This window comes from Oryctolagus cuniculus, chromosome 1 (genome assembly GCF_964237555.1).
Source record: "Oryctolagus cuniculus chromosome 1, mOryCun1.1, whole genome shotgun sequence".
Classification (NCBI taxonomy): domain Eukaryota; kingdom Metazoa; phylum Chordata; class Mammalia; order Lagomorpha; family Leporidae; genus Oryctolagus; species Oryctolagus cuniculus.
This window is the reverse complement of record NC_091432.1, coordinates 110,800,687-110,820,420: the sequence shown is the minus strand read 5'-3', so window position 1 is coordinate 110,820,420 and position 19,734 is coordinate 110,800,687. Positions and strand designations below refer to the sequence as shown.

The 19,734-nt window shown below is 53.0% G+C and overlaps 2 protein-coding genes across 2 annotated transcripts in view; both read left to right on the top strand.

Moving 5' to 3' along the window:
• LOC100357956 (ATP-binding cassette sub-family C member 4) overlaps positions 1-19,467 on the top strand; it is a gene marked incomplete at its 5' end in the record, with an annotated part of 33,192 nt that extends 13,725 nt beyond the window's left edge. Inside the window, 1 exon segment of the mRNA XM_051835987.2 lies at positions 1,751-19,467. Within this exon segment, the coding sequence (XP_051691947.1) occupies positions 1,751-1,898 (148 nt within the window).
• The window catches only part of LOC138846119 (uncharacterized), a 47,035-nt gene continuing 31,034 nt past the window's right edge, over positions 3,734-19,734 (top strand). The window contains exons 1-4 of the mRNA XM_070060884.1: positions 3,734-3,748; positions 4,155-4,316; positions 4,705-4,884; positions 4,976-5,093. Of these exons, the coding sequence (XP_069916985.1) occupies positions 3,734-3,748; positions 4,155-4,316; positions 4,705-4,884; positions 4,976-5,093 (475 nt within the window). The remainder of the gene's footprint in view (positions 3,749-4,154; positions 4,317-4,704; positions 4,885-4,975; positions 5,094-19,734) is intronic.

The window sequence follows — 19,734 nt, the reverse complement described above, 5'->3', positions numbered from 1 at the left end:
CCTTCCTTTGGGCCCACAGCCCTCCACGGGTGGCTCGCCATCTGAATTAAATGAGTCACTGCTGATTTAATCAATGTGTTTATGACAAGACTTGGAACTTTTTTCCCTTAAATATTTGGGCCGTGTTTTCCTGGAGATTTTGCAAAAACATATAGTTTAGGAAAATTTTAAAGTCATCAGTCACCATGTTATTTCAGTTATTTATGTGATTTTTGTAGATGATGGAAGATCCGTGGCAGAACAAGTTTTAAAACCTTAAACTTGACCCTTCTTGGACATGGCTGCCAATCACCTATCAGATTTGATGGTTAACATCTCCCTTCAAATAGTTATAAAGAGGGATTTATGGCAGGTGATTTTGAATTATGGATAAACAATTCCATTCAAAGCTTGAGTGCTAAGCCTGAATAGGGATTTGCTAGGTTGAGAAACTTAGGTATGAAGTCAGCCAAGTTAAGACATGTCTAGAGGGAAACGCTAATCATTGTGGATTGAGAGATCTAGAGGGAAATGTTAATCCTTATGGATTGAGAGAATGGAGCCCTAGTTTGTGCCTCTACGTCAGGGGCTTGGTTCTGATCAGAGGCCTGGTCCCCAGAGTGCCCTCCTAGGGCTTTTTCACCCTGAATGAGAAGCAGATGGTTAGCTGTGGCTTAGGGGAAGAGTGGACCAGTGATGCTGACAGTAGTGTCGGGCGTCAGTTGTATTCTGGGCCTTTTTCATGGCTTAGTGCTTTTATTTCCCAGAACATGAAATAAGTTGACCCTAGTAGCCTCATTTTAAGATGGAGTAACTGAGGTTCATGAAGGCTTAGTAGCTCACCCAACATTGCCAGGGTGGAAGGTAGACCAGGGTTCTATCTTTGATCTGACCCCCTCAGCAGGTTGCCTTGGAACCCATTTTCCTGACTTTTTGCTCTGCGCAGGGCCCTGCAAACCTGGAGTCTATGCTGGGAGCGCAGGCTGTGGTCTCTGAGTCTTGTATGCCAGGCTGCTTGCTCCCCTGGGAGTGGGGGCTGGGACTGAACTCTCAGTCTGCATTTAACACACAGGAACACTCGCAGGAGCTGCTTTGGAAGAACTGTAAGGTTGAATATTGAGGTGCCTCTTGACCTTTGACTCAGTGGATAGAGGATGTTACATTCGGAGCGTTTGGGTTCAGTCCTAACAAAAGAAAGCAGGCTCCCTGGCTGGGCCTGGAGTATTGTGGAGCCTTCCCAAGGCCTTACCAGCATTTTTTTTCTCCATTATTTAGGAAGAGGGGCCTGGAAAGTACACTCTGGCAGAGGTTATTGAGGAATCTCACGCTTGTGTATGTGTGGCTCCTATGTCCATCCTGAGTCACCCACAGGAAGCTGGCCGAGGCACTGATCTCCCTCTCCCCTTTGTCACACCGCAGTCAAATCATTTGTATTTCTGATAAGTGAGGTTTTGGAATCTCAGTGCTGTTTGATTTTCATCATGAGATACATAAATAGATCTCAGGCTGACTTTCAGAAAGAAAGCTTAGTGGTCACTACTTCCTTTGCCAGCCTGCTGTCTGGAATTTCTCAGCAGAGCAAGGCTCCTGTTTGCTATGGTGAGACTAAGGATCTGGTCAGCTCCCTTGATGTGTACCGTGTTCAGTGTGTATTCACATTTGTATGTAAACTATGCATCTTTGACTGCTGTGTTGTCTTTTTTCTCATTACGGCTTTCCGGTTTGGAGCACCCTTACTAACGTGTCTGTGCTGTGCCTCTCCCATTTCTAGGTGCATTTGTCAAACCTTGCATGAGAAGATCACCATTGTAGTGACTCATCAGTTGCAGTACCTAAAAGCTGCAAGTCATATTCTCATATTAAAAGATGTAAGTAATTTCTGGAAGTCTGCGACACTCACTAGCACTCCAGTGTGTTGAAGGAGGATACTCCCAGCAGGCTCTCTGCCTTGGGCCGTGTGGGGAGCTTCCTCTTCCTCCCGGGTTTCACAACCCTCATGCCTTTGAGGATGAATTCAAAGCACTATAATGGCTCCAAAGTATATCGGACTGTGGCATCACATTTATGAAATTTTAACAGTTCTAGTGAAATTGTTAATGCTGTTTTAGGGACAGCTTTTTGTTCTCCTGTAAGAACTGTCTGTGTCCTTTTGGTTGTCATACGTGGTTTGCCTAAAGAACATCCTGCGTAAGTTACAGGAACACAGTGGGACAGCTGCCAGGCAGAGCACCTGCTTCCTGGAACAGCCCATGCCTGGTCTCACTGAGTACCGGTTTGTCGGGGAGTCTGTATAGCAATAAGTGAGACCACTCCTTGCCTTGTGGCCCTTTCGTGCTCTCTGGGAATACATGCTATGAAGGAGAAAGGGTGGGGTGGCCACATGGGGACCCGAGGGACAGTAACATGAGGGTGCTGGCTCTGCAGTCACCTGGGAGAGGTGTAGCTGAGGCGGTGGGATCAGGCAGGGTCTTAGGGAAGGAAGTCATCTGTGTTTAGAGGGCCAGAAGGGAGGCAGCATGGCTAGGGCTGAGCAGCTAGAGCAAGTGTGGTGGCAGAGAGCTGGGCTCAGGGCGGTAGTCAGTAGATCTGGGATTGGGCTGGAAGCCATTGGATGCTCCAGAGCAGGGCAGTGGTGTGGTCTGGTTCATGGTTTTAGAAGATCCCTGTTGGAAGAGCTACAGCAGAAGCAGGTAGACTCTTAGTTTTTCAGAGAACAGAATTGTGGGCTTTGGCTAGTGTGTGAGAAACAAAGTGCCGCAAAGTGGATGACTGGAAACAGCAGGCTTTTCTTCTCTCACTGTTCTGCAGGCTTCGAGCCTGAGCCCAGGGTGCTGGCAGGGCTGTGCCCTCAGAGGGCCCTCGGCGGGACTCCTTCGCTGCCTCTGCCCCCTCCTGGGGTTTGGTGGGAATTCTTGTTCCTCAGCTCGAAGCTGCAGCTCTTCAGTCTCTGCCTCTGTTGTCCTGTGCCGAAGTCTATGTGTGCGTCTGGGTTTCTTCTTGTCAGGGGACATCAGCCATATTGGACTTAGGGCCTGCCCTACCCCAGGGTGACCGCGTTTTTAACGAGTATATCTGCAAAGATCCTATTTCCAAATAAGGTCATATTCACAAAAGCTAGGGTTTAGAAGTTGAATATATCTGTTGAGGGCCAGCGTTTGACCTGCAGCAGCTAGTGTGATGGGGAGGTGGGGGTCAGTGGGGATCCTTGTTGGCCTCCGTGCCTCGGCACCCTTCATTGTCCCCTGTCTGCTCACCTGGCCCTTGGTCAAATCCCATGTAGTGGATCTGAAACCCCCTTGGTTCCTTCAAACACGATATTCCCCCTCCCACAATCTCTTAGTAAATGATGGAAATCAGAAATTCTGTTAACTAGTACACAAGCTGTGTGTGCACCATTGTCAGAGACAAGTTTCATGTTATTATGATAGACCAGATTTATAATGATAGCAGCATTCTTGCAAAAACGCTTAGCTCCACATGCTTACTGTGCTTCCGAGGATCACCAAGGAGCCTGCCTGATGCGTGTCCCGTGACATCACCTGTACTTTCCAAACAATAGTGTGTCCCCTGGTGGGCACCCCCTGGAGGGCACCCCCTGGATGAATGGGGGTCTGTCTTCACTGTTGGTCTGGCCTCTTTTAAGAGCAGAGGGCATCACTGGCCCCTGCCACCTCTCTCTCTTTAGGAATACTGCAGGCACAGTACCAGCAGTAGTTTCCTTGCGTGTCTTGTAGATGCAAAGTAGAAAGTGACGATGCCATTGAAAAAGGTATGTGGGTTTTCCCTCCTAAGTGGATCAAGACACCATGTATTGTCAATAATGTTCTAGTTCTCCAGTTACCAAGCTGTTCCAAGTAAACCAAGGCATCATGGGATTTTTCTCAGAGGACTGCCTTAGGAATGGGAGGGCTGGGGTAGTATTGGAGTCCTGGACCCCCTCCCCCCATCTTCACCAGGGCTGATGGTCCTTGATTTGCTTTGTATCCTGGATTTGGCTTAATATTTTGGTTGCTCCTGTTGGAGTAATTCAGCTGGTTTCCTTCCACAGGGTGCAAAATGAGTGTAGATCTTTGCGCATTATTTTCTATGCCTTTGTAAGGAAGGGAGACCAAGTGATGAGGTGTCGTGTGGAGTGCTCAATTTTCAGTTAGGAAATTCCTGAGTTTGCATGGCAGTTTGGTAATAAAGAACATGAAGATGCAGCTCACGGGTTCGGTGCCCAGCTGGTTCCCAAGGTCTTCTCCCGGCAAGGCAAGAGCGTGGCCTGTGGCCACAGGGCCAGCGGAGGCTTGTTGAGTGACTCCTACCTGAGCCGATACACTGGCGCCCACCTCCCTGTCAGTTTATGTTTCTCTCCTGAAATCTCCTTCCCAGTCTACTCTGTTCCTTTGGCTCTTATCAATGAGACTTATTTCAGTTTCCTGTTCTCTGAAGAGACTCCCACAACGTCTGCACTTTTTGCTTCCTTACACGCTCGTGGTATTTTTGTCAATAACCTCATTTTCACACTTTTGTTTTCCCTCGCCCAGCACCGAACACAGGGTTCGACAGAGGACAGAATACTCAGTTATGTGTCAGGTTGAATTGCCCTAGAGTTGATTAACCAGAATTCCGGATCTAGGGATAATCTTACTTTATAAGATCAGTTCACCTCTCCTGATTATTACTAGAGTAGATTAGTGTTATCACAGGCAAAGAATCTGAAATTCTATGTTTTTATTTCAGGGAGAAATGGGAACCTATACGGAGTTTCTTAAATCTGGGGTAGATTGTGGTTCCCTTTTAAGGAAGGAGAATGAGGAAGCCGAGCCCACCCTGAGGAACCGGACCTTCTCCGAGTCTTCCGTGTGGTCTCAGCAGTCCTCTAGGCCTTCGCTGAAAGAGGGTGCCCCCGAGGGCCAGGAAGTGAGTGCCTCCCCTGCTACACTGTACGCAGGTTTTGTTGGCTGTCATTGGTCTGCCGGAGCTTTCATCTGCTCTGCTTTGTTTGTCCCAGAGTCGATTCTGGGAATGCATGCTCAATGGAATTGGTAGAGTCAACACAGATTGCAGGGGGGCCAGCCTGGCTGGGGCTGTCCTTTGGTGTGAGCTGAGCAGTCTCATGGAGAGGAGAAGTGGGTGTGATGCTGGCCAGTCCGAAGCTGTCTGTGGCTCTCCCTGATCCTGGAACTCTTGAATTACTGCAGGCAGACCCTGCTTGTTCTGGTGGCCCCCAAGCTTCCAGATGGTTCATTGAAAGACCCCCTTACACTGACCTGCTGTGGTCCACCTCTTCTGTTTGCTGGAATGTTCTCACACTAAGTCACCGATAGGATTCTTTTGCCCTATTGTCAAATAGTTTGTATTAAGCCAGAAATAGCATGTGCAAGGACACAACAACTCCTGGCACATGATAGATTTTTTTAAAAGATTTATTCATTTATTTGAAAGGCAGACTGACAGAGAGAGAGGGAGAGACAGAGGGAGAGAGCTTTTCCATCATTGGTTCACTCCCCAAATGGCTGCAATGACTGGGGCAATGCCAGGCTGAAGCCAGGAGCCCAGAGTGTCTTCCCGGTCTCCCACGTGAGTGCAGGGGCCCAAGCACTTGGGCCATCTTCCACTGTTTTCCCAGGCACATTAGTAGGGAGCTGGGTTGAAAGTGGAACAACCGGGACTCAAACTGGCACCATATAGGATGCTGGCATTGCAGACCATGGCTTAACCTGCTATGCCCCAGTGCCAGCGCCGATACCTGTTCTTTAGAGTTGTGTCATTCTCGTCTTGCTTTCTTGCCCCTCAAGAGTGGGAACCACATCTTATTCATCATTGAGTCTCCAGTGGCCACCATAGACAAGTACTTCTTCCTCTCTTGGGAATCTATAATGCACCTAACGGCCTCCAGACAGAAATGCATTAGAGCTCCCTTGGAAATGTGTTTGGGGTTTCTTCGCTATCCAAACCCTCACAGTCTAAATCCAGCAGCTTGGGTGATACACGTAGAATAGATTCCTTTGCTATGCCAATTGTTTATTACCCAAATGTACTGTGTGAGCTGCACCAAATGTACTCCCCTGGTTAATTCTTAACAGACAAGCCTGTGCTATTTTTCTTGTACCTAGAACATTGCCTTCCTTAGGAAAAGTAAACCCTTCTCATCTTCCCAGCAATTCTAGTTTCAGATACCACCTTGACCCCGGGTGGGGGAAGGGAAGGGGGAGAAATGACTTCCTCTTTAACCCTCCAGCCAAGTAGTGACCTGAGAATTCTCTCTGTATACTGCACAGCCTGCAAAGATAAGTAAGGAATGTTTAAGGATAATAAAAGCGAGATAAGCCCAGCAATTGATACGACATTTGATAATTGCCTTTTAGGAAGTGGCCAGTCCTCTGTGGCTCTAGCCCTTGCTCTCAAGCAATTCCTCCTTCATGCTTCTTGGCCTTTCTCCACGGGAGGGAGGTGTGCAGTTATCACCTAGCAGCTCATCCACACCTCCCCCTCCCCCTTCCTCCCACCCCTGCCCCTGCTCAGCTCCGTGGGAAGCTGAGTGACAAGCAGCGAGCTTTGGGTGCAGAAGGGCTTCACCAAGCTAGGCCTGTGTCCCAGTGACTCGTTCCAGACTGGAGGTCTCTTCCTGTGCCTTGGCGCCCTGCCTCGATCGTGGCGACTTAGCCTGGAAAAGCCAGCTGTGTGGCATGAGGACCCCCACACAGCCAATGAAACTTGCAAAGCAGGCAGTGTTTACGTTATTCCCTGGCCTCACTCTTTGTCAGGGTGTCCCATAACTCATTTTGTGGGGTCGAGGATGATGACATGACATGGTTTGGATAACAGTCTCTGGGCGAAAAAACCATTTCCTAAGAGTAAGTTAACTTGGAGCTGTACTGGCCTTTTCAGGCCCATTAGCGACCCATTTCTGGTCTTGGAGACCATGTAACAGATTTGGGTCCATGTAACAGATTTGAGACCAGAATCCTCTTTGTTGTTAAAGACCCCCGGTGGGATCCAATGGTGACCCACCTTAAGTGCCCCTTGTAGACTCAAGGAGCAGGCAAAGGACAGAGAAAGAAAAACATGGAGAATGGGCAGTGGGAAAGACAAGGGGTGGGAGAGACAATAGAAATAAATGATCAGTATGGAATAGAGCACACGGATGTAGCCTTCAATCTAATTACAAGAAAAGTGCTACAATGGGCAAAGTACAGAGTGGGGGGTGGCGCTGAATGATGGATAAGAAAGTATTCTGGAGCTATCTATGTGTTACATTTTATTATATTTTATTTTTTAAAGATTTACTTGACAGAGTTACAAAGAGAGAGAGGGAGAGACACACAGAGGGAGCTCTTGCATCCACTGGCTTACTTCCCAAGTGGCTGCAATGACCAGGGCTGAGCCAGGCCAAAACCAGGAGCCAGGAGCTTCGCCCTGGTCGTCCACATGGGTGTCAGGGCCCAAGCACTTGGACCATCTTTTGCTGCTTTTTCAGGCCGTTAGCGGGGAGCTGGATGGGAAATGGAGCAGCCAGGACTCAAACCGGAGCCCATATGGGATGTTGGCATCACTGTTCATCCTATGCCACAATGCTGGCCTCCAAGAGTTGCATTTTAGAGAAAGTGCAGGGGCCAGCAGTGTGGCACAGCAGGTTAAGCCACTGCCTACGATGTTAGTATCTGATATCAAAGTGCTGGTTCGAGTCTTGGCTGTTCCACTTCCAATCCAGCTCCCTGCTAACGCACCTGAGAAAACAGCAGAAGATGGCCCCAAAGTGGTTGGGCCCCTGCTACCCATGTGTGGGACCCAGACAAAGTTCCCGGTTCCTGGCTTCATCCTGGTTCAGGCTTGGCTGTCGTGGCCATTTGGGGAGTGAAGCTGATGGGAAGATCTCTTCCTCTGTCTCTGTCACTCTGCCTTTTAAGTAAATAAATAAATAAATAAATAGATCTTAAATAAACCTCGGGAGTAGAGGTAGATACAGAAGAGCCGAGGCGCCTCTGGGCAGATATGAGCATGGGCAGAGGAGAAAAGGCGTGAGGGTGGGAGATGCTCGTTTGGTCAGGGATCCACATGTGGGTGACTTCCCGTGCCCATGCCTGTCTTCTGGTGGCACTCGGGACTTAGTGACGATTTTTGGTAGAGACTGTTGGTGTCCACCGCAACATCCATTCCCTCCTCCTCCTCGATGGCAGGTCCTCCTTTTTTAAATACTTGCTGTCTCTCTTGCGGTGATGCGGACCCTTGTCACTAAGTTCGAGCCAGTGGGATATAAGTGGCGGGGACGTTGGGACACTTCCAGATGGGCTTCTCCTAGCAATCGACTCAGTTGGAAGGGACTTTGTTCTGCTTTTTCTCTTCCTGGTGAATAACACACATGTGACGGCTTGAACTCCAGTGCCACCTCGGCCCTGGTGGTGACCTTGAGTTTGCAAGTCATTTGCTAGAATCATGAAGTAGAAAGGTGGGCTCTTTGGAGCAAGATATGCAACGGGAGCCAGAACTGAATGTTTTGAGGTGACAGTGTTGAAAGTCTGGGTGAGAAGCAGTGTGTATGTATGGGAAAAGTCTGAGACACAGGTAGGGGGAGAGAAAGCCCTTAGGGAACAGTGTGGGGCCACCCCTTGTCACTCCACAATGCCCCTAGGGGTTCTCAAGAGATGGGACTAATAGAAGTCACTCCAGCCAACCAGATCTTTCTCTGGGGATGTGGGGAGGGGGCAGGGAACAGAGATTATGCCTTAAAGAAAGAAAAAAAATTGAGAAACCTAAGCCCCAAAGCAAGTTTCTGTACAACACAGAGCTGGGATGTGAATCCAGTCTGACTCCAAAGTCCACGCTTTTTCCATGGAAAACAGACGGAGGGACCCCGTGGGTTCAGAGGATGAGTGAGAGGTGTGACATTGTGGTCCCTTTTGAACCTTACCAGATCACATTGTAGGAACCTGGCTAGTTCCCAGACACAGATTAATCTCAGAATGGCTGGCTAATTTGATGAGATTATTTTCTCTACCTTTTGTGTTAGTGTGAGGGCTTTGCACTGTCTGTGTTGAAAGAGCCCTGCCCCTGACTTTCCAACCAATTTCGTTGGCCTTGATAGATTTAACCCACGAGTAGCTTGGTGAAATCATGCCAGTCATGAGAGCTTGCCTCCAAGCTTCACAAATTGGTGTGTGTGTGTGTGTATGTGTGTGTAGTGTGTGTGTGGTGCGTGTAGTGTGTGTGTGTGGTGTGTGTGTGGTGTGTGTAGTGTGTGTGGTGTGTGTGTGGTGTGTGTAGTGTGTGTGTAGTTGTGTGTGTAGTGTGTGCAGTGTGTGTGTGGTGTGTGCTCTCCTCGGGGCTGGGGGTGGCCCCTCTCAGCCGCTGCTCCGCTGCTCCGGGGAGTTTTGGATCCGCTCTGTGCTGTCCTTGACACGCTCCACTGTGGCGGATGTCCCTGGACAGCTGGATCAAACCTGTCCATCCCTGGCGGGAGACTCTGTGGAGGCCCAGCCGCACTGCCCCTCCCCTCCACGTGGCGCACCAAGGCCTGGGCCCTCTCCCCGCTCTGTCTCACAGGCCTTCTCCCAGACCCTATTTCACCAGCCGATCCTTCAAGTTCTACACCAGATACGTGCAGGAATCGCAAGGCTGGCTCTGTCGTCCTCTCGTCATCCCACACCTCCGGCCACCAAGCAAGCGAGCAGTGGGCATGGGCTGGGCGCCCTCCAGTCCAGCGCAGCTCTGCTGTCTTCTACCTGGAGGGAGCACATGTCCCCCCAGACCCCTGTGAGTCCAGCTAGCCCGAAGCCTGCTGAACCCTGACCTTTTGGGTTTTCAGGGAACCTTCATGACGGAGGCAAGATCGATTGCCTCATTGGCCAGTGGTGATCACCTAAACATTCTGCCCCTCTTACCTCCCCGTGGAGCGTCAAGTCCCAACTCCGGTTCTGCCCAGGTCTTTCCGGGGAGCAGCCGAGGGGACTGAAGCTGCCTGGGAGCCCCCAGCCTCCAGTCGTCTCATCAACATGAACATGCAAAAAGGCATTTTTCCTTCCAGAGATTCCAGGGAGTTTAGGAGTTATATGCCAGGAAGCAGGGGTGGAAACCAAACGTGCACTTCTCGCTAAAACCCCAGCTGTCTCCAAACGCGCACCAGCCTCCGCCGCCGACTTCCTGTCCGCCTCCCTCTTCCACTCGGAAAGGCCCTGCGACTGCACTGACGCCGAACCAGGTAGTCCGGAACAATCTCGTATCAGTCAGTGTTCTCCAGAGAGCCGGAGCCAACCGGGCACATGGATACAGCTAGACACCAGCAGGTTACCAGGGGGGTGGGTCACGTGACCACGGGGCCGAGCCAGCTGGAAGCCCTGGGTGCCAGTCACGTGGCTCAGTCCAAGCCCAGAGGCCGTAGGACCAGGGGAGCTGTTGACTTAACTCTCAGTCCCAGGACAGCAGCCTGAGAGTTGGGGGGCGGGGCGGGGGGCATTGGCTGCTGCCGTGGCTCGTGGCTCCTAGAGTTCAAAGGTCAGAGACCCTAGAGGTCTGATTCCAAGGGCAAGAGCAAAAGTGCCCCAACTCCAAAAGAGATACAGAGAGAGAGAGAAACACCTCTGTTCCCTGCCTTGGTTGACTGACGGAGTTCCCAGCTAATCTCCCTCCACACTGAGGGAGGCTCCTCCCACACAGGCCAAGTTCCCTTGGAAACTTGCTCACAGACACACCAGGAATCACTGGATCAGGTGTCCCCTGATCCAGTCAAGCAGGATCCCCGACCTCCAGGTCAGCTAACCAGCAACCCCCACTCCATAGGCAGCTTCAACTTCTCCTCATCCTACGAGGCAACAGGCACAGGGGCCGGGGATTCGGATGTGGGCACCTCGAGGGGCGGCTCCAAGAGAGCTCCAGTAGAAAATGGAATTATTGCATCGATTTATTTTGGTACAATGTTTTTTAACTCCATGTATAGTTTTTTTCACAATATGCAGTTTCCATGACCTCTTGGAAAACCCCCTTATAGGTATGAATTTCAAAATCAGTTTGCACCAAAGTCAACCTGTATTTTAATTCCATTTTGCACACTTTTGGACACACCCTCATGCCCTGTTTACCACAGAGAGGAACTCGGTACAGGCATGTGGGGCAGGTGTTCGATGCAGTGCCTAAGGTGCCGCTTGGGACGCCCACACCCCATGTCACAGGGCTGAGGTTTGAGTCCTGGCTCTGCCCCCATCCCAGCTTCCTGCTGATGCTTTTGTACCCTGGGAGGCAGCAGGTGATGGAAAGTGCTTGGGTCCCTGCCACCCACATGGGAGACCTGGACTGGTCCAGCCTCAGCCGATGGAATCATTCAGGGAGTGAACCAGAAGATGGAAGATTCTCTCTCTCTCTCTCTCTCTCTCTCTCTCTCTCTCTCCCTCAACCCCATGCCTTTCAAGTAAATAAAATAAGCAACTAATCAACTTATTTGTAAAAACCAGTGTTAGACTCCATGCACGGCAGTCCTCTGCTCAGAGACAACTAGCCCAGGCTGGCGGTCACCCACTGGGCCCGCGGCCAGCTGGGGCCCGCGCACACCCTGCCTCCACCCTGGAAGTGCACTGCGCTCCTCACGAACCCAAACGTGCAGCCGAGGAGCCCCTGTGCGGGTTCGCTCCCCACCCTGATACCTTCCGTGAACTCTCCCGGCACGGGTGGGTGGCCTCCACTCTGAGAGACCATATAGACAAAAATCTGAATTTCCAAGGAGAGTCTATTCGAGGCCAATCACTCATTCCAGAGGCTCTAGCGTAGGGTCTCCCGAAAGAGTAAGTTCCTGGCAGCATTTTCAGCCCGGAGCTGCTGTACAGCTCTGAGAGTGACAGGTGGCATTGTCTGTCAGGCGCCAAACACTCCGCCACCCACGGCAGCCAGCAGGGAGGCAGCGGAAACTGTGAATCAGGCCCGGCAAGACAGCCACGGCCCACACCCAGGCAGGCAGGCACGCCTCGCCAGAGTGGCCCATAATTCTATCTGGACAGCTCCTTCTCTCAAGCCCAAGAGTTGGCTTTTATTTTTTTTTTCCTTCTTCGTCTTTCTATGTTTTTCTTGTGGGGGAGAATGAGGACCGGTTCCTACAGCAACCAGTTTATTTCTGCAAGTGCATTTTAACTTTGCTCTGATGCTGTGTTTGACGGAGCGCTCCCCTTCTGGGGATCTGACTTCTGCAAACCCACTCTAGGAAACCTGCAAAGCTTTCCCCACCACCGGCCGCTGCCCCAAGGGTTAACACATGCATATTTACCCAACGGGGAACAAACAAGCTCTAAAAGCAAGGCCTAGGGAGGAGAGAGGAAAAACAACGTGATTACATTTCCAAGCCTGCTGTCTGGAGATATTAAGCTTGTAGTACCTGTAGTACCTCGGGAGCAGAGCCGTTGACCACACAGCTATGGACGGCTGCGGACGCCTCCCTCCCACACAGGGCCCAGGAACTAGAATCACTGAGTTCACCACTCAACAAATATGAACTTGTTTAAGTACCTCCACGTACAGCACCCTCGGGGCTACTGTGACAAATAGCCACAAACTGGGAGACTCCACACAATAGGAATTTGTTTTCTCAAATCTCTGGAGGTCAAAAGCCAGAGGTCAAGACACAGGCAGGGTTCATTTCTTCTGGACGCTCCGAGGGAGGGAGGATCCACTCCACACCCAGCCTGGCTTTGGGGCTGCTGGCTGCTGCTGTTGACCGTCCTTGGGTTGTAGCTAACCGCTGCCCCTGCCTCCACGGGGCTGTTCCCCAGCCTCACCACCAGCGACGTGCACCTGTCGTGCCGAAGGTGAACAACGGCCCAGCCGCACGCTTGGGCCTCTTCCTGCCCAGACGGCGAAGAGGCGCCCGTGCTGAGCCCTCTCTGCTCGCAGCCCTCCTGCCTCGAAGCAAGGAGGAGACAGGTCCATGAGAAATGCTGCTCCTGACGTCGCGGTCAAGGTCACTGTGCCTGGGGACAGTTGTCCCCTCACACACATGGGCAGCCCCCTCCCCCCCCCCCAAGCCCCTGTCCGCTTTGATGGCTCCAAGTCTGGACACGCACAGGTACCAGCTGCCAAGGAGGCGAGGCTTCTCTGTGTGTCCACCCCCGCCCCCGCCCCGGGGGCAGACAGACCCCCAGGACAGAGGGGAGCTGCTGTGGGGTGCACGGGGCCCCCTCGAAGGTCTCCCAACATCTGCCTTTCCAAGTTAACCACAGGCACCCACGCTTAGATTTAGGAACCCAACTTCTCTCTCCAAGACAGAATTCCCCAGGGTTCTCTGCTTTTGCTCTGTTCCGTTTGTTTACTTCCCTTTGATTTATAAGGCAGAGAGACAGAGACACACAAAGGGAGCTCTCCCAGCTGCTGGTTCACTCCTCCAAATGCCTGCGCCAGCTGGGGCAGTGCCAGGGAGAAGTCAGGAGCCGGGAACTCCATCCTGGCCGCTGGGGCCCTCTGGGGAGTGAACCAGTGGATGGAAGACCTCTTTTCTCTCTCTCTCTCCCTCCCCCCATCACTCTGCCTTTCAGATAAACAAATAAATCCTTGTTTTAGATACTTGAGCCATCCCCTGCTGCCTCCCAGGGTATACATTAGCAGGAAGCTGGAATCAGAAGCAGAGCCAGCATTCAAACCAGACTCTCCTGCACAGGATGCAGGCAGCCCAAGCGGTGACTTAACCACTGCACCAAACGCCTACCCCTTCCCCAGGGGCTCATCCTCAAGGGACCCTGCCCAGTGCCTGCCCTGCTGCCCATCCTCTGGTGTGAAGAGTTCACGTGTGCTGACTGACAGGCAGGCACAGGGCCCTGTGTGAGGAACATGCCACTGCCGGAGGACAGGCGGGTGGGCAGGCGTGTGAGGAGCCCAGAGGCCAGGGACGCAGGAGGGCAGTGTGGCCAGAGCTGGGACTGTCACTCGTAAGGCTCAGGCCTTCTCCTTGGTGGTGGGGGGGAGTGGTTCTGATAACCAGACTTGAGGCTCCCGCTTCGGTGGGGGGCCTGGGATCCCACACTATGCAGTCCCAGCCCCAAAATGCACCCCGTTCCCTGGCCATGGCCCTTGGGGCGGGGTTGCGCCCATCCCGTTCTATGCTGCTCTTCTGGTTATGTGGGCACCAGCCCCATCATCCTGTTAGCGCCTCAGTCCCCTGGGGCCTCTTTGCTCATCTCCCTGGTGCGCCCCTAAAAGCCACCTTAGCCTGTGCTCCACTTGCAAAAGTCCCCAGGCAGTTGAGTTTAAAGACACAGTTATGCATTATGCATAAAGGGCAAGCCGCCCTCCCCTGCCGGCCAGCATGGCCTCTGCGCTTGCTCCACGGCTCCCATTGGCGGGCCCTGGCAGGCCTGGCCACCCCCACCACCACCCTCAGGGCCCCACAGAGCAGGTCAAGGCTCCCCAGGAGCCGGCAGCCACCAGAATCCGGCACAGCGGCTACAGCAGGTGTGCTAGCTGGGATCGCACTGCCAATGGGTGAGTGTGAACGACCCGCCTCTTCCCTCTGCTGGTGGCAATGGCAAAGATGCTCTGATGGCTGGGACTTGGGAGTTAACCTCTGCGGCTTTGGTTGTTGCTGGGTGGTCACGGTCTTTTCCTTGTTGCCTTTTGTCAAATATTTATGACATAATTTCCCATTTATCCTGACACGTCTTCTCTACCGTGGGTGTCGGCTGGGAGGGCGCAGACAGCAAACTCCAGAAGGTATTTTCCCCAAAGCAGCATCTGGCCCCGTTGGCAAGTGTACCGGCGCTCTGCGGGGAATTGGCCGAGACAGAGGGAGGAGGAGTGGCCTGCTGGCAGCCCGAGAGCCCCCGGCCCAGGCTCACTGGCTCTGGCTGCCTCGGCGGATGGAGGTGGGCTTCCTGAGAAAGCAGGTTCAACAGCTGCCACCGGACAGCCCGTGGCCCCCAGACCCTGGCGAGCCGGGGATCCTCACAAACACCCCTTACCCACCTCTCAGCCTCTGAGCCCCTCGGCTCTGATACTGAAGCTCCCCGTTCTCCCAGGGGAAGCGCCTGGGCAGTGGCCGCTTAAACAGCAGACTCCAAAGGTCCCTACCACTGGACAGTTACCACTGGGCAGACAGGTGGAAGAGGTGGCGCTGGCTCCACTCTGCCCTTAGGGATTCGAGGGGCAGAGCCATAGCCCTTCCTTGTCCTCCCTGATGGTCACTTCCTGCCTGCATGCTGGGAAGACAGAAAAATTGCAAGGAGTATGCAAAGCATGCCTGGTGGCATCTCCCAGATCACACCAGCCACCCACCTCTACACTCACAGGCGGGTACCGTCAGCCAAGCTGGTGCCAGGAGCCCCCATCCTCCATTGCCCATTAGCTACCCGGACACTGAGCCAGGCTCTGTCTGTCTGTGATGGAGTCAGGAGAAAACCAGATGCATTCCAGGAGAGCCTGGGCCCACAGGTACCACGGCCTCATGCCCCAGGAGTCCCACCTGGGCTGGCCCCCTCGGAATCACTTGGGAGCATGGAGAATCGCTGCCTGGACCGCTTGTCCAGTGGTCGGAATATCTAAAACCTCCAAAGCCCCTGTCGGGAGCACCCAGGATTGAAGACCATCGAGCTCTGGGAGAATGCGCTCCCTGGAGTCCTAGACGAGAACCCCAGCTCTCTGATGTACTAGCTGCGACCTGGAATAGGTCACTTGCCCTCTTGAAGCTTCAGTTGCATCATCTGTAAAATGGGGACAACAAATTAGAGCAGTTACTCATCCTATTCCATCACGACCCCATCTTCTGGGACAAGAGATGTTGGTGTTGGATGTGCAGAGGCACCAGCAAGGGAGCTGGGAGCAGCCGCTCCTGGGCCCAGGAACGCACCGAGCTGCTGCCTGCAGAGATGCCACCTTCCTTAGCTGCAGAACTGCCTCAGGGCCGCCCTCGGGACAGAGGCTACAGGAGGGCAATCTAGTCTGAGAGCGCACCTTGCAGGTGTATCCCTACACCTGCATCCATGCCCAGGCTGCACCAGCCAGAGACACTCATCCTTGCATTTTGAGGCTCCAGAGCGTGCAAAACACCTCCTCCAACAACCCACTCTTCCCCCATCCTCTGTTCACCTGGAGGTAGCCTGTTACCAGATCCAGCCTAGAGCGGAGCCAGGTGCCCTGTCTGGTGCCGCCTCGGGCCAGAGCAGAATGGAGGAGGCCCTGAGACACTCAGAGACCATGCCAGGGGGCAGGTGCTTCTGGACACTCACACCACGAAGATGCCAGTGACTCTGCCGACCAGCTGACCAGGTGCCCAATGTCATGGGGACACCGTTCACGCGTACAATCAGCATTTTCCTCATTGCCTGTTTTGTGCGTCTACTGGTGACACCTGCTGACACCGGACCACCTTGCCTGGGTCAGCCTGGCACCAACGTGCTGGGTCCTGTAGCAGACACTTCACGCATTATCTGCTCCAAGTGTCATGACCGCTCCCCACCTCCACCCCCGGCCAGGCACCACGATGCCACCCAATAGCCTCAGCTCTCCTCTGGTACCTCGCGGTGCTGCAGCTCTCTGGATGGGAGAATTCAGAGTTTGGGCAACTGACAGCAATGATTTTAATAATGTCTTTTTTCCCCCAGAAGATGCACCTTCCTGGGTTCCTGGGAACAAGATGAACCAATCAGGGGGCTTCCACTGAGGAAAATCAAATTTTTTGGACTGGATCACTGGGTGGGTGTACATCAGAATGAGTGCTTGAGCCTGAGGAAGTCTGTGGCTGCTGGTCGATGAAGACACCGAGCAACTTATGTCTTGCTTTTAGGCAGTATTGGCAGGCAAGATAATAAAAGCTACCATTTATTTAGTGCAGAATTTCCTTAAAATATTTTATTTATTTATTTGAGAGAGAGAGTTACAGAACAGTGGAAGGGAGAGACAGAAAAAAAGGTCTTCCATCACTGGTTCACTCCCCAGATGGCCGCAACGGCTGGAGCTGAACCAATCTGAAGCCAGGAGCTTCTTCCAGGTCTCCCACGCAGGTGCAGGAGCCCGAGCACTTGGGCCATCTTCCACTTTTTTCCCAGGCCATAGCAGATCTGAAGTGGAGCAGCCGGGACTTGAACCAGCGTCCATATGGGATGCTGGCGCCACAGGCGAAAGATTAACTTACTGAGCCACAGCATCAGCCCTTAGTGCAGATTTAAATCAAAAATAGAAGCACAGGTCCTTGAGTCAGGCTGCCGAGGCTCCAAATCAGCCAGCCCTTGGCAAGCAATCTGCCTTCTCCGTGCCTTCAAGACCTCTTCGGTAAAACGAAAACAATAATTGAGTCTATCTCCGAGAACCCTGGACATAACTGAGCGCATGTGTGTGGCGAGGTGTTCAGCCTGCAGCCTGGCACCTGTGAAGTGCTCAGTCAGCACCGCTGGTAGCATTTTGGGGTCAATGCTTTTTTTCTGAGGCTTCCGTAATTTGCACCACAAACCCCAGGAGGCAGGTGCCTGCTTTCCCATCTTGCCAGGGCCCAGGGAACTGCAGCTCCTAGTCCATCCAAGGCCACGCAGCTGCAAACAGCAGAGCAGGACTGCAAACACAGGTCAGCCTGCATCCGATAACCTTTCCTTTCCATCTCGTCCACAGCCACTGGAAAGAAAAGCAGCAGGCCCAGGGCTCTTCAGGGACCAAGTGTGCAGGAGCAGCCAACAGAGGAGGCAGAAGGCAAACCAACGGATGTCCATGATCCAGAAAGACATCAGCAGTGGACGGCAAACCCTCTCGCCCTATGGGGGGATGGGCAGGGGAAAGACACACTGCAAGAGGTCCAGGAACAGCTGCGGGGGGGCGGGGGGCGGGGATCAGGGATCAGAAGGAAGGTGGGGTTCTGAAAGCAGAGCTGTCACTGGGCAGCCAGGACTCAGCTGCGAAGTTGTGCGTGCAGCACTGCCTTTTCCTGCAGCTCCCGCACAAGGCTGTGATATTTTAGGAAATGAAGGCTGTGCTTTTGGTAGAAGCACACGCCCGGGAGTGGAAGCATGTGCCATCACTGACCACCTTCCCCCACGGCCCCTCCCTGCCCGCGATCAAAGGTCTCAGGTGCTGCGCGCATCCCCGTTCCTTCCTCTGAGGTCTGCTCCAGCCTCTGGGAGCCAGCTGGGTTTCACAGGCTGGCTGAGGACAAAGGAACCTCACGGCCTGTTTGTCCTGGAGAGTGCTTTGAAAAGACTGTTCTCAAAATAACCAGGCGAACTCTCAAGTGTGTTGTGCCGGAAGCTTCGGCCAAGCCAGGCCGGTAATATCAGTATGCCCGTCAGTGGGGCTGGCTCGGGAACAAGTTCTAGCTGGGGAGCCCACCCAGCACGGCCGCCCAGGGCAATCCCCGAAGTGAGGCGGCTTGCAGACATGCAGGTCTTGAATAAACCCACATGGACTTCACTCCCAGGTCACTGTTCTGTTCCCTGTTTAACACTGACAGCGAGGCGCTGGGCTCTCCTCCCACCATGAGCAGCCATGGGAAAATACTCAGGAGAAGGTGGCAGCCATTGGCCAGAGCTGCCTCAAAGGGAGCCACACAGCACACCTGAGGCTGCTCCTCCACCCTCTGCTCTGGCCAGCACCGGGGCAGGCGCTCAGGGCAGGAGCCAGGAGGGAAGAGGAGAAGGTTGTGGATGAGGGACTTCTAAGGCCAGTGGCTTCTAGCATCTGCCATCAGCCCAGCTCACCCCCCACCTGCTCCACCCCTGCTAGCTTGCAAGGTACAGCCTTTTCCTAACCTCTCCACCCCCATGTGCCTTTGACAGTCATTTGAACTTGATTGCATCTGGATAAATCTGTAAAGGAGGAACAAGGAATGGAGGAGGAAGAGTGTGGGCAGGGTGGCCTCTGCCCCCTCTGCAGGGTTGGGTGCAGTGCAGCAGCTGACAGAGGCCAGCTGTGCTCCAGACAGAGCTGGGTTCACATTAATCACTGGCTGCATAGCTGCAAGTTCAAGTTCATCATCTACAAAATGGGGGTAAAGGCATCTGCCTTCTACGGCTGCTGCCGTGATGAACTGAAATGAGGCACGCAGAGTGCCTGGCACCTGAAACACTGCTTCCCTCTCCTCTACACTTCCAGGGGCTCCTCCTGGTGCCACTTGGGGTACACCACTGTTTACTGCGGCAGAGCGGACAAAAGGCGGCTGTGTATCCAGCTTGCATCCCCTTGCATGGGCTGTGGCGATAAGCAAATGAAATGGAATACACTTGAATACAAAAAGCCAAGTAGCATTTTCTGATCTGTGCTGGCCCTCAAAGGAATTTACTGAAATAGTGAAAGAAAAAGAAAAAATTGGGCCTGTGCTGTGGTGCAGCATGTGAAAGCCCTGGACTGTGGCGCCAGCAGCCCATCCGGGTGTCGGTTCAAGTCCCGGCTGTTCCTCTTCTGATCCAGTTCTCTGCTGTGGCCTGGGAAAGCAGTAGAAGATGGCCCAAGTCCTCAGACCCTGCACCCATGTGGGAGACCTAGAAGAAGCTCCTGGCTCCTGGCTCCTGGCTTCAGATCAGCTCAGCTCTAGCTGTTGTGGCCGTTTGGGGAGTGAAACAGTGGATGGAAGACTCTCTCTCTCTCTCTCTGTCTCTTTCTCTCTCTCTGTAACTCTGTATTTCAAGAAAAACAAATATTAAAAAAGAAAAAGGAAAAGTCATCCTTGCCCTGTGCATGATCTGATGGAGGCGGGTTGTGGGGTCTGGGTCCCAAGATGTTTGGGTGGGACCCTGAACAGCCCAGAGGGGTTGCAGCTGAGCCTCCCCTCCAAGAAAAGCCCTGGAACTTCCTGAGACTCACCGCAACCTTGCCTAGAGAACCTCA